This window comes from Xenopus tropicalis, chromosome 6 (assembly GCF_000004195.4).
Source record: "Xenopus tropicalis strain Nigerian chromosome 6, UCB_Xtro_10.0, whole genome shotgun sequence".
Lineage (NCBI taxonomy): Eukaryota > Metazoa > Chordata > Amphibia > Anura > Pipidae > Xenopus > Xenopus tropicalis.
The window spans coordinates 1,731,485-1,744,087 of record NC_030682.2 but is presented as its reverse complement, the minus strand read 5'-3'; the positions used below and the strand labels follow the sequence as shown (position 1 = coordinate 1,744,087).

The following is a 12,603-nucleotide window of genomic DNA, read 5'->3' as shown; positions in this document are numbered from 1 at the left end:
GAGCATTTAGCATTATTACACACAGTGTTATCGTGTTGCTTGTTTGGCTTGAACATATCGCCACCTGGTGAGCATTTAGCATTATTACACAGTGTTATCGTGTTGCTTGTTTGGCTTGAACATATCGCCACCTGGTGAGCATTTAGCATTATTACACACAGTGTTATCGGTTATTAACTCATTGCTATCTGCCCACGGGGATTGGATTTACCTTTGATTAATCATTTACAGACTTTTTGCATTATTAGTTTTTTCTTTCATGACCTATATGCACTGCTGAACCAGTTTTATTGTTACTGGTTATTCCTCATCTAATCAGTCCCCCTCTCTTATAGATATTCCAGTGTCTCATTCAGACTGCTGCCTGGTTGCTAGGCTAGTCTGGACCCTAGCAACCAGATAGATGCTAAACTTCCAAACTGGACAGCTTGTGAACAAAAACATAAAATTATATAAAAAGCCCAATTGCAAATTGTGTCAGAATAGCGCCCCCCGCAGCACACTAGCATGGATGTAACACAGAATATACTGCTGTTTCCCACGCTCACTCCCGGGTTCTGATCACCGAGCAGCGCCGCGGTTCCGTCCCGCTCACTCAGCTGTACGACTCCATACAAATCCAATTAGCTGGGGGGGTGCAATCCTGAGTAACTATCACAGCGACACTAGGTGTTCGGATGAGTAGGACATTTATTGGCAAACTACAAATTACCTGTATGTACATTTGGTATCTGGGTACATTCGAGTTCTTATACCTTGAATAGTCTCCGCCCACAATTCACCATCCTGCCCAGTTGCTATGGAAATACTGCGGATCAAGCCCCACACACTCGTTACATGAGACGTGCTGCCTGCCAATGAGATGGCTGCATAAGTTATGGCTGCAGCACTCTCCTCTGATGTAACGACAAGGGGCGGGGCTGGGAGTGTCAGGTGACTAATAATTGCCCCCTCTAGCTAACGATCTTTACCCAGGCATCGTCCCCCCATACCCTGAATGCAGGGTGCAGCGGCTCGGAGAAGGTGGCAGTGAAGGTGTGCAAGTGGCGCATTGGGTCGGACAGCTCATAGAAGGTCAGGTGACCGGCGTCGTAGTCCAGCGCAATGCGGATATTCCCGCAGTAAGGCCGGAGGATTAAATCCGTTACTTTGCCGTTATGTCTGACAGAATACTTATAATTCCAGCGGTACAAGCACCACGACTTGCCGTTATTGCCAAGGCTGGACAAGTCTCCGCCCTTCTCCACGGTGGCATAGGATACGCCCACCCACCAGTACCCCAGTTCGCTGCCCTCGATCTCCCAGTAATGGCGGCCGGAGGTGAAGGGGCGGGTGCATAAGGCTTGGGCGTAATCCTGGAATCTCTGGGGCGTCAGCGGGCGGCGCTGGTCCGTTCGAGTGTAGGAAACGGTTTTCCCATCCTCTGAGATTATGACGAGATTAGAGGCGGTGCCCACGTCCAGCTCCATGCCCGTGGCCTGCTGCCCATACACAGAGGGCTTAGACTCCACATGCTCATTGGCTGGCTCCTCCCTCTCCCCACCCTCATTATCCTCCCCCTCGGTACCACAAGTGACTGACCCGTCTGATTCTGGTTCCTGTAGGACAGTTATTGGATCAGCCAAGTTGCACATCTTCTCAATGTGACGGATCTTCTTGGCCAACTCGTTCTTCTCCATCTCCAGCTGTTGGATCAGATCAGGGACTCCATCTTGCCTTTCCTCAACATCTCTCCTCCGCTTCTTCAGGGGCTTCGTTGGCTTCTCCATCTGCCCTCGTTTCTCCGTCTCACCCCCTCTCTCTCACAGCCCTCTCTGGGGCCAGTCACTAAGGGTGCCCTCTCTCTTTGGGGGTCAGTCTCTCGGTGACATTTAGAAGCCAAGCTTGGCTCAATTCCTCATTCTTCACTCCGCCCCCTTTGTTCCGGGTCAGTCCCCCAGCCCTGCACTCCCAGGGGGCAGTTCCTCTGTGCGCTTGCTCTTTGGGGTAAGATAAGATTCCCCTCCCTCTCTCGGGGCAGTTCCTTGATGTGCTCAGTTGCTTGGAAGAGTCTCAGCCTTCCCCCTCTGGGTCAGTCCCTCAGTAAGCTCTCATCTCAGTCCCTCAGCGGCTGTCTCTCTGTCTGCTCCATTCCGTGCGTCTGTCCTTCCCTCCCTCACAGCATCGCTCCACCTACAGCAGCAACACAAACAAACAGGTTACTGTATAGCTCATCATTCCCATCCTGCCCCAGTGAGCTTACAATCTAAGGTCCCTATCCCATTCCCATCAGCCCCTGCCCCAGTGAGCTTACAATCTAAGGTCCCTATCCCATTCCCATCAGCCCCTGCCCCAGTGAGCTTACAATCTAAGGTCCCTATCCCATTCCCATCAGCCCCTGCCCCAGTGAGCTTACAATCTAAGGTCCCTATCAAATTCCCATCAGCCCCTGCCCCAGTGAGCTTACAATCTAAGGTCCCTATCAAATTCCCATCAGCCCCTGCCCCAGTGAGCTTACAATCTAAGGAGAGCTGGGAAGTTGTGCCCCCCTGAATCAGTGGTACTGGCAGATACATTAGATAGGTACAAGGAAGGGGAGATACAGGGGGGGCTGGGAAGTTGCGGGATCCCCCCCCTGAATCAGTGGTACTGGCAGATACATTAGATAGGTACAAGGAAGGGGAGTTACAGGGGGGGCTGGGAAGTTGTGGGATCCCCCCCCCCTGAATCAGTGGTACTGGCAGATACATTAGATAGGTACAAGGAAGGGGAGATACAGGGGGGGCTGGGAAGTTGTGGGATCCCCCCCCTGAATCAGTGGTACTGGCAGATACATTAGATAGGTACAAGGAAGGGGAGTTACAGGGGGGGCTGGGAAGTTGTGGGATCCCCCCCCTGAATCAGTGGTACTGGCAGATACATTAGATAGGTACAAGGAAGGGGAGTTACAGGGGGGGCTGGGAAGTTGTGGGATCCCCCCCTGAATCAGTGGTACTGGCAGATACATTAGATAGGTACAAGGAAGGGGAGATACAGGGGGGGCTGGGAAGTTGTGGGATCCCCCCCCTGAATCAGTGGTACTGGCAGATACATTAGATAGGTACAAGGAAGGGGAGTTACAGGGGGGGCTGGGAAGTTGTGGGATCCCCCCCCTGAATCAGTGGTACTGGCAGATACATTAGATAGGTACAAGGAAGGGGAGTTACAGGGGGGGCTGGGAAGTTGTGGGATCCCCCCCCTGAATCAGTGGTACTGGCAGATACATTAGATAGGTACAAGGAAGGGGAGTTACAGGGGGGCTGGGAAGTTGTGGGATCCCCCCCCCTGAATCAGTGGTACTGGCAGATACATTAGATAGGTACAAGGAAGGGGAGTTACAGGGGGGGCTGGGAAGTTGTGGGATCCCCCCCCCCCTGAATCAGTGGTACTGGCAGATACATTAGATAGGTACAAGGAAGGGGAGTTACAGGGGGGCTGGGAAGTTGTGGGATCCCCCCCCCCCCTGAATCAGTGGTACTGGCAGATACATTAGATAGGTACAAGGAAGGGGAGTTACAGGGGGGCTGGGAAGTTGTGGGACCCCCCCTGAATCAGTGGTACTGGCAGATACATTAGATAGGTACAAGGAAGGGGAGTTACAGGGGGGCTGGGAAGTTGTGGGATCCCCCCCCTGAATCAGTGGTACTGGCAGATACATTAGATAGGTACAAGGAAGGGGAGTTACAGGGGGGGGCTGGGAAGTTGTGGGATCCCCCCCCTGAATCAGTGGTACTGGCAGATACATTAGATAGGTACAAGGAAGGGGAGTTACAGGGGGGCTGGGAAGTTGTGGGATCCCCCCCCCCTGAATCAGTGGTACTGGCAGATACATTAGATAGGTACAAGGAAGGGGAGTTACAGGGGGGGCTGGGAAGTTGTGGGACCCCCCCCCCCCTGAATCAGTGGTACTGGCAGATACATTAGATAGGTACAAGGAAGGGGAGTTACAGGGGGGCTGGGAAGTTGTGGGACCCCCCCCCCCCTGAATCAGTGGTACTGGCAGATACATTAGATAGGTACAAGGAAGGGGAGTTACAGGGGGGGCTGGGAAGTTGTGGGATCCCCCCCTGAATCAGTGGTACTGGCAGATACATTAGATAGGTACAAGGAAGGGGAGTTACAGGGGGGGCTGGGAAGTTGTGGGACCCCCCCCCCCTGAATCAGTGGTACTGGCAGATACATTAGATAGGTACAAGGAAGGGGAGTTACAGGGGGGGCTGGGAAGTTGTGGGATCCCCCCCCCTGAATCAGTGGTACTGGCAGATACATTAGATAGGTACAAGGAAGGGGAGTTACAGGGGGGGCTGGGAAGTTGTGGGACCCCCCCCCCCCTGAATCAGTGGTACTGGCAGATACATTAGATAGGTACAAGGAAAGAGAGTTACAGGGGGGCTGGGAAGTTGTGGGATCCCCCCTGAATCAGTGGTACTGGCAGATACATTAGATAGGTACAAGGAAGGGGAGTTACAGGGGGGGCTGGGAAGTTGTGGGATCCCCCCCCCTGAATCAGTGGTACTGGCAGATACATTAGATAGGTACAAGGAAGGGGAGTTACAGGGGGGGCTGGGAAGTTGTGGGATCCCCCCCCCCCCTGAATCAGTGGTACTGGCAGATACATTAGATAGGTACAAGGAAGGGGAGTTACAGGGGGGGCTGGGAAGTTGTGGGACCCCCCCTGAATCAGTGGTACTGGCAGATACATTAGATAGGTACAAGGAAGGGGGGTTACAGGGGGGCTGGGAAGTTGTGGGATCCCCCCCCCCCCTGAATCAGTGGTACTGGCAGATACATTAGATAGGTACAAGGAAGGGGAGTTACAGGGGGGGCTGGGAAGTTGTGGGACCCCCCCTGAATCAGTGGTACTGGCAGATACATTAGATAGGTACAAGGAAGGGGGGTTACAGGGGGGCTGGGAAGTTGTGGGATCCCCCCCTGAATCAGTGGTACTGGCAGATACATTAGATAGGTACAAGCAAGGGGAGTTACAGGGGGGGCTGGGAAGTTGTGGGATCCCCCCCCTGAATCAGTGGTACTGGCAGATACATTAGATAGGTACAAGGAAGGGGAGTTACAGGGGGGGCTGGGAAGTTGTGGGATCCCCCCCCCTGAATCAGTGGTACTGGCAGATACATTAGATAGGTACAAGGAAGGGGAGTTACAGGGGGGCTGGGAAGTTGTGGGATCCCCCCCTGAATCAGTGGTACTGGCAGATACATTAGATAGGTACAAGGAAGGGGGGTTACAGGGGGGGGCTGGGAAGTTGTGGGATCCCCCCCCCTGAATCAGTGGTACTGGCAGATACATTAGATAGGTACAAGGAAGGGGAGTTACAGGGGGGGCTGGGAAGTTGTGGGATCCCCCCCCCCTGAATCAGTGGTACTGGCAGATACATTAGATAGGTACAAGGAAGGGGAGTTACAGGGGGGGCTGGGAAGTTGTGGGATCCCCCCCCCTGAATCAGTGGTACTGGCAGATACATTAGATAGGTACAAGGAAGGGGAGTTACAGGGGGGCTGGGAAGTTGTGGGATCCCCCCCCCCTGAATCAGTGGTACTGGCAGATACATTAGATAGGTACAAGGAAGGGGAGTTACAGGGGGGGGCTGGGAAGTTGTGGGATCCCCCCCCTGAATCAGTGGTACTGGCAGATACATTAGATAGGTACAAGGAAGGGGAGTTACAGGGGGGCTGGGAAGTTGTGGGATCCCCCCCCCCTGAATCAGTGGTACTGGCAGATACATTAGATAGGTACAAGGAAGGGGAGTTACAGGGGGGCTGGGAAGTTGTGGGGTCCCCCCCCCTGAATCAGTGGTACTGGCAGATACATTAGATAGGTACAAGGAAGGGGAGTTACAGGGGGGCTGGGAAGTTGTGGGACCCCCCCCCCTGAATCAGTGGTACTGGCAGATACATTAGATAGGTACAAGGAAGGGGAGTTACAGGGGGGGCTGGGAAGTTGTGGGATCCCCCCCCCTGAATCAGTGGTACTGGCAGATACATTAGATAGGTACAAGGAAGGGGAGTTACAGGGGGGCTGGGAAGTTGTGGGATCCCCCCCCCCTGAATCAGTGGTACTGGCAGATACATTAGATAGGTACAAGGAAGGGGAGTTACAGGGGGGCTGGGAAGTTGTAGGATCCCCCCCCTGAATCAGTGGTACTGGCAGATACATTAGATAGGTACAAGGAAGGGGAGTTACAGGGGGGGCTGGGAAGTTGTGGGATCCCCCCCCCCCTGAATCAGTGGTACTGGCAGATACATTAGATAGGTACAAGGAAGGGGAGTTACAGGGGGGCTGGGAAGTTGTGGGATCCCCCCCCCTGAATCAGTGGTACTGGCAGATACATTAGATAGGTACAAGGAAGGGGAGTTACAGGGGGGCTGGGAAGTTGTGGGATCCCCCCCCCTGAATCAGTGGTACTGGCAGATACATTAGATAGGTACAAGGAAGGGGAGTTACAGGGGGGCTCGGAAGTTGTGGGATCCCCCCCCTGAATCAGTGGTACTGGCAGATACATTAGATAGGTACAAGGAAGGGGAGTTACAGGGGGGCTGGGAAGTTGTGGGATCCCCCCCCCTGAATCAGTGGTACTGGCAGATACATTAGATAGGTACAAGGAAGGGGAGTTACAGGGGGGGCTGGGAAGTTGTGGGATCCCCCCCCCTGAATCAGTGGTACTGGCAGATACATTAGATAGGTACAAGGAAGGGGAGTTACAGGGGGGCTGGGAAGTTGTGGGATCCCCCCCCCTGAATCAGTGGTACTGGCAGATACATTAGATAGGTACAAGGAAGGGGAGTTACAGGGGGGCTGGGAAGTTGTGGGATCCCCCCCCTGAATCAGTGGTACTGGCAGATACATTAGATAGGTACAAGGAAGGGGAGTTACAGGGGGGCTGGGAAGTTGTGGGATCCCCCCCCCCTGAATCAGTGGTACTGGCAGATACATTAGATAGGTACAAGGAAGGGGAGTTACAGGGGGGCTGGGAAGTTGTGGGACCCCCCCCTGAATCAGTGGTACTGGCAGATACATTAGATAGGTACAAGGAAGGGGAGTTACAGGGGGGCTGGGAAGTTGTGGGATCCCCCCCCTGAATCAGTGGTACTGGCAGATACATTAGATAGGTACAAGGAAGGGGAGTTACAGGGGGGCTGGGAAGTTGTGGGATCCCCCCCTGAATCAGTGGTACTGGCAGATACATTAGATAGGTACAAGGAAGGGGAGTTACAGGGGGGGCTGGGAAGTTGTGGGATCCCCCCCTGAATCAGTGGTACTGGCAGATACATTAGATAGGTACAAGGAAGGGGAGTTACAGGGGGGCTGGGAAGTTGTGGGACCCCCCCCTGAATCAGTGGTACTGGCAGATACATTAGATAGGTACAAGGAAGGGGAGTTACAGGGGGGGCTGGGAAGTTGTGGGATCCCCCCCCCCCCCTGAATCAGTGGTACTGGCAGATACATTAGATAGGTACAAGGAAGGGGAGTTACAGGGGGGCTGGGAAGTTGTGGGACCCCCCCCTGAATCAGTGGTACTGGCAGATACATTAGATAGGTACAAGGAAGGGGAGTTACAGGGGGGCTGGGAAGTTGTGGGATCCCCCCCCTGAATCAGTGGTACTGGCAGATACATTAGATAGGTACAAGGAAGGGGAGTTACAGGGGGGGCTGGGAAGTTGTGGGATCCCCCCCTGAATCAGTGGTACTGGCAGATACATTAGATAGGTACAAGGAAGGGGAGTTACAGGGGGGGCTGGGAAGTTGTGGGATCCCCCCCCCCCTGAATCAGTGGTACTGGCAGATACATTAGATAGGTACAAGGAAGGGGAGTTACAGGGGGGCTGGGAAGTTGTGGGATCCCCCCCCTGAATCAGTGGTACTGGCAGATACATTAGATAGGTACAAGGAAGGGGAGTTACAGGGGGGCTGGGAAGTTGTGGGATCCCCCCCCCTGAATCAGTGGTACTGGCAGATACATTAGATAGGTACAAGGAAGGGGAGTTACAGGGGGGGCTGGGAAGTTGTGGGATCCCCCCCCCTGAATCAGTGGTACTGGCAGATACATTAGATAGGTACAAGGAAGGGGAGTTACAGGGGGGGCTGGGAAGTTGTGGGATCCCCCCCCCTGAATCACTGGTACTGGCAGATACATTAGATAGGTACAAGGAAGGGGAGTTACAGGGGGGGCTGGGAAGTTGTGGGATCCCCCCCCCCTGAATCAGTGGTACTGGCAGATACATTAGATAGGTACAAGGAAGGGGAGTTACAGGGGGGGCTGGGAAGTTGTGGGATCCCCCCCCCTGAATCACTGGTACTGGCAGATACATTAGATAGGTACAAGGAAGGGGAGTTACAGGGGGGGCTGGGAAGTTGTGGGATCCCCCCCCCTGAATCAGTGGTACTGGCAGATACATTAGATAGGTACAAGGAAGGGGGGTTACAGGGGGGGCTGGGAAGTTGTGGGATCCCCCCCCCCTGAATCAGTGGTACTGGCAGATACATTAGATAGGTACAAGGAAGGGGAGTTACAGGGGGGCTGGGAAGTTGTGGGATCCCCCCCCCTGAATCAGTGGTACTGGCAGATACATTAGATAGGTACAAGGAAGGGGAGTTACAGGGGGGGCTGGGAAGTTGTGGGATCCCCCCCCTGAATCAGTGGTACTGGCAGATACATTAGATAGGTACAAGGAAGGGGAGTTACAGGGGGGCTGGGAAGTTGTGGGATCCCCCCCCCCCTGAATCAGTGGTACTGGCAGATACATTAGATAGGTACAAGGAAGGGGGGTTACAGGGGGGCTGGGAAGTTGTGGGACCCCCCCCCTGAATCAGTGGTACTGGCAGATACATTAGATAGGTACAAGGAAGGGGAGTTACAGGGGGGGGCTGGGAAGTTGTGGGACCCCCCCTGAATCAGTGGTACTGGCAGATACATTAGATAGGTACAAGGAAGGGGAGTTACAGGGGGGCTGGGAAGTTGTGGGACCCCCCCTGAATCAGTGGTACTGGCAGATACATTAGATAGGTACAAGGAAGGGGAGTTACAGGGGGGGGCTGGGAAGTTGTGGGACCCCCCTGAATCAGTGGTACTGGCAGATACATTAGATAGGTACAAGGAAGGGGAGTTACAGGGGGGGCTGGGAAGTTGTGGGATCCCCCCCCCCTGAATCAGTGGTACTGGCAGATACATTAGATAGGTACAAGGAAGGGGGGTTACAGGGGGGCTGGGAAGTTGTGGGATCCCCCCCCCCTGAATCAGTGGTACTGGCAGATACATTAGATAGGTACAAGGAAGGGGAGTTACAGGGGGGGCTGGGAAGTTGTGGGATCCCCCCCCCCCTGAATCAGTGGTACTGGCAGATACATTAGATAGGTACAAGGAAGGGGAGTTACAGGGGGGGCTGGGAAGTTGTGGGATCCCCCCCCTGAATCAGTGGTACTGGCAGATACATTAGATAGGTACAAGGAAGGGGAGTTACAGGGGGGCTGGTAAGTTGTGGGATCCCCCCCCCTGAATCAGTGGTACTGGCAGATACATTAGATAGGTACAAGGAAGGGGAGTTACAGGGGGGCTGGGAAGTTGTGGGATCCCCCCCCCCTGAATCAGTGGTACTGGCAGATACATTAGATAGGTACAAGGAAGGGGAGTTACAGGGGGGCTGGGAAGTTGTGGGATCCCCCCCCTGAATCAGTGGTACTGGCAGATACATTAGATAGGTACAAGGAAGGGGAGTTACAGGGGGGCTGGGAAGTTGTGGGATCCCCCCCCCCCCTGAATCAGTGGTACTGGCAGATACATTAGATAGGTACAAGGAAGGGGAGTTACAGGGGGGGCTGGGAAGTTGTGGGATCCCCCCCCTGAATCAGTGGTACTGGCAGATACATTAGATAGGTACAAGGAAGGGGGGTTACAGGGGGGCTGGGAAGTTGTGGGACCCCCCCCCTGAATCAGTGGTACTGGCAGATACATTAGATAGGTACAAGGAAGGGGAGTTACAGGGGGGCTGGGAAGTTGTGGGATCCCCCCCCCCCTGAATCAGTGGTACTGGCAGATACATTAGATAGGTACAAGGAAGGGGAGTTACAGGGGGGCTGGGAAGTTGTGGGATCCCCCCCCTGAATCAGTGGTACTGGCAGATACATTAGATAGGTACAAGGAAGGGGAGTTACAGGGGGGGCTGGGAAGTTGTGGGACCCCCCCTGAATCAGTGGTACTGGCAGATACATTAGATAGGTACAAGGAAGGGGAGTTACAGGGGGGCTGGGAAGTTGTGGGCCCCCCCCCTGAATCAGTGGTACTGGCAGATACATTAGATAGGTACAAGGAAGGGGAGTTACAGGGGGAGCTGGGAAGTTGTGGGATCCCCCCCCCTGAATCAGTGGTACTGGCAGATACATTAGATAGGTACAAGGAAGGGGAGTTACAGGGGGGCTGGGAAGTTGTGGGACCCCCCCCCTGAATCAGTGGTACTGGCAGATACATTAGATAGGTACAAGGAAGGGGAGTTACAGGGGGGCTGGGAAGTTGTGGGACCCCCCCCCTGAATCAGTGGTACTGGCAGATACATTAGATAGGTACAAGGAAGGGGGGTTACAGGGGGGGCTGGGAAGTTGTGGGATCCCCCCCCCTGAATCAGTGGTACTGGCAGATACATTAGATAGGTACAAGGAAGGGGAGTTACAGGGGGGCTGGGAAGTTGTGGGACCCCCCCCCTGAATCAGTGGTACTGGCAGATACATTAGATAGGTACAAGGAAGGGGAGTTACAGGGGGGGCTGGGAAGTTGTGGGACCCCCCCTGAATCAGTGGTACTGGCAGATACATTAGATAGGTACAAGGAAGGGGAGTTACAGGGGGGGCTGGGAAGCTGTGGGATCCCCCCCCCTGAATCAGTGGTACTGGCAGATACATTAGATAGGTACAAGGAAGGGGAGTTACAGGGGGGGCTGGGAAGCTGTGGGATCCCCCCCCCTGAATCAGTGGTACTGGCAGATACATTAGATAGGTACAAGGAAGGGGAGTTACAGGGGGGGCTGGGAAGCTGTGGGATCCCCCCCCCTGAATCAGTGGTACTGGCAGATACATTAGATAGGTACAAGGAAGGGGAGTTACAGGGGGGGCTGGGAAGCTGTGGGATCCCCCCCCCTGAATCAGTGGTACTGGCAGATACATTAGATAGGTACAAGGAAGGGGAGTTACAGGGGGGGCTGGGAAGTTGTGGGATCCCCCCCCCTGAATCAGTGGTACTGGCAGATACATTAGATAGGTACAAGGAAGGGGAGTTACAGGGGGGGCTGGGAAGTTGTGGGATCCCCCCCCCCCTGAATCAGTGGTACTGGCAGATACATTAGATAGGTACAAGGAAGGGGAGTTACAGGGGGAGCTGGGAAGTTGTGGGATCCCCCCCCCCTGAATCAGTGGTACTGGCAGATACAGTAGATAGGTACAAGGAGGGGGCGGGGCACATGATATCCCATAATGCTTAGCAGAAGGCCAGACACATAGGAGAGAGCTGTAGGGAACATAAGGGGCCCCGGTTCTGTGCATCTCAGGATTAGTTGAGTGACAGTCAGTCCGGCCAATCAGAGTCCCTGAGGTGCAACATAGCGGCCAATGACAAATCAGAACAGCTGCTCTATGGAACCTGCAGCCCCGCACATGCTATAGTACTACATTTCCCAGCATCCCCCGCTACCTGCATGGGGCCCGGTACAGTAACACATACATTAGATGGGTACAAGCCGGAGGGCCGGGGACTCTGACACTTTATTGCACCCGGTTATAGTGAGTGGCTGTGAGGGAGGGAGGGGCTACAGGCAAACACCCCCCGCTCCCCGTACGGACACGCTATATACACGGCCCGGTATCTCACCTCAGCGCCCCGCATCCGCCTCCACCGCGCATAACAAGATGGCGCCACTTTGCCTTCTTCCCATCAGCCCCCGCGGCAGCGTCACCAGCACTTAGTTCCGCCCCCGGAAATGGAACAACTACCTCAGGGACCCTCCAGGGGGAGGAGCCGTCGCCTGGGTAACAGGGTTAGCGGGGTACTTGCTACCCACAATTCCAAGGGCTCCAAATCGCGCTTATTTGTAAACACGCCCACTTTCTAGAAGGTCACGCCCACCGCGCTGCGCAAAATTATTTATTTTGTACTCCGTTCGGGACGGAGGTCTTGTCCCATTGGTTGAATGTTGTAACGTCATCTATAGGCCCCGCCCAGCCTGTCGTACAATTCCCGCCCTGTTGGTACCCGCAGAGTAATCTCATTGGCTGCGCGGCCATCTTGGATTTTTTTTCCCACAGATGCCGGAAAGAAACGAAAAGAGCCGAGAGCCGAGTAATTCGGCGCTTTCACATTACCGTCCAAAACTCACTATATATATATATATATCTCTTATATGTCTGCTTTATACTGACCGCAGTGAGTCCCCTTAGTTACATGGTGTTGGCTCCTGTATTCAGTATTAAAGGAGCCATATAGGATAAACAAACCCCTAACCCTGTAGGAAGTTATGAATAATATCTGGTGCTGGTTTCCCTTTGGGCTAAACATTAACCCTATCTGTAACAATGGCCCCTTTATTGGAG

General features: G+C 54.2%; 1 protein-coding gene across 1 annotated transcript; it reads right to left on the bottom strand.

Moving 5' to 3' along the window:
- Positions 1-672: 672 nt before the first annotated feature.
- LOC116411582 (tripartite motif-containing protein 14-like) lies at positions 673-11,999 on the bottom strand. Its single transcript, XM_031904080.1, has 2 exons — positions 11,885-11,999; positions 673-2,172 (listed from the first exon to the last, which is right to left on the bottom strand). The coding sequence occupies exon 2, from the start codon at positions 1,767-1,769 to the stop codon at positions 954-956; it is 816 nt and encodes a 271-aa protein (XP_031759940.1). The 5' UTR covers positions 1,770-2,172; positions 11,885-11,999; the 3' UTR covers positions 673-953.
- Between the last annotated feature and the right edge of the window lie 604 nt (positions 12,000-12,603).

Coding starts and splice junctions, on each gene's coding strand:
- LOC116411582 (XM_031904080.1), bottom strand. CDS start 1,769: ATGGAGAAGCCAACGAAGCCCCTGAAGAAGCGGAGGAGAGATGTTGAG.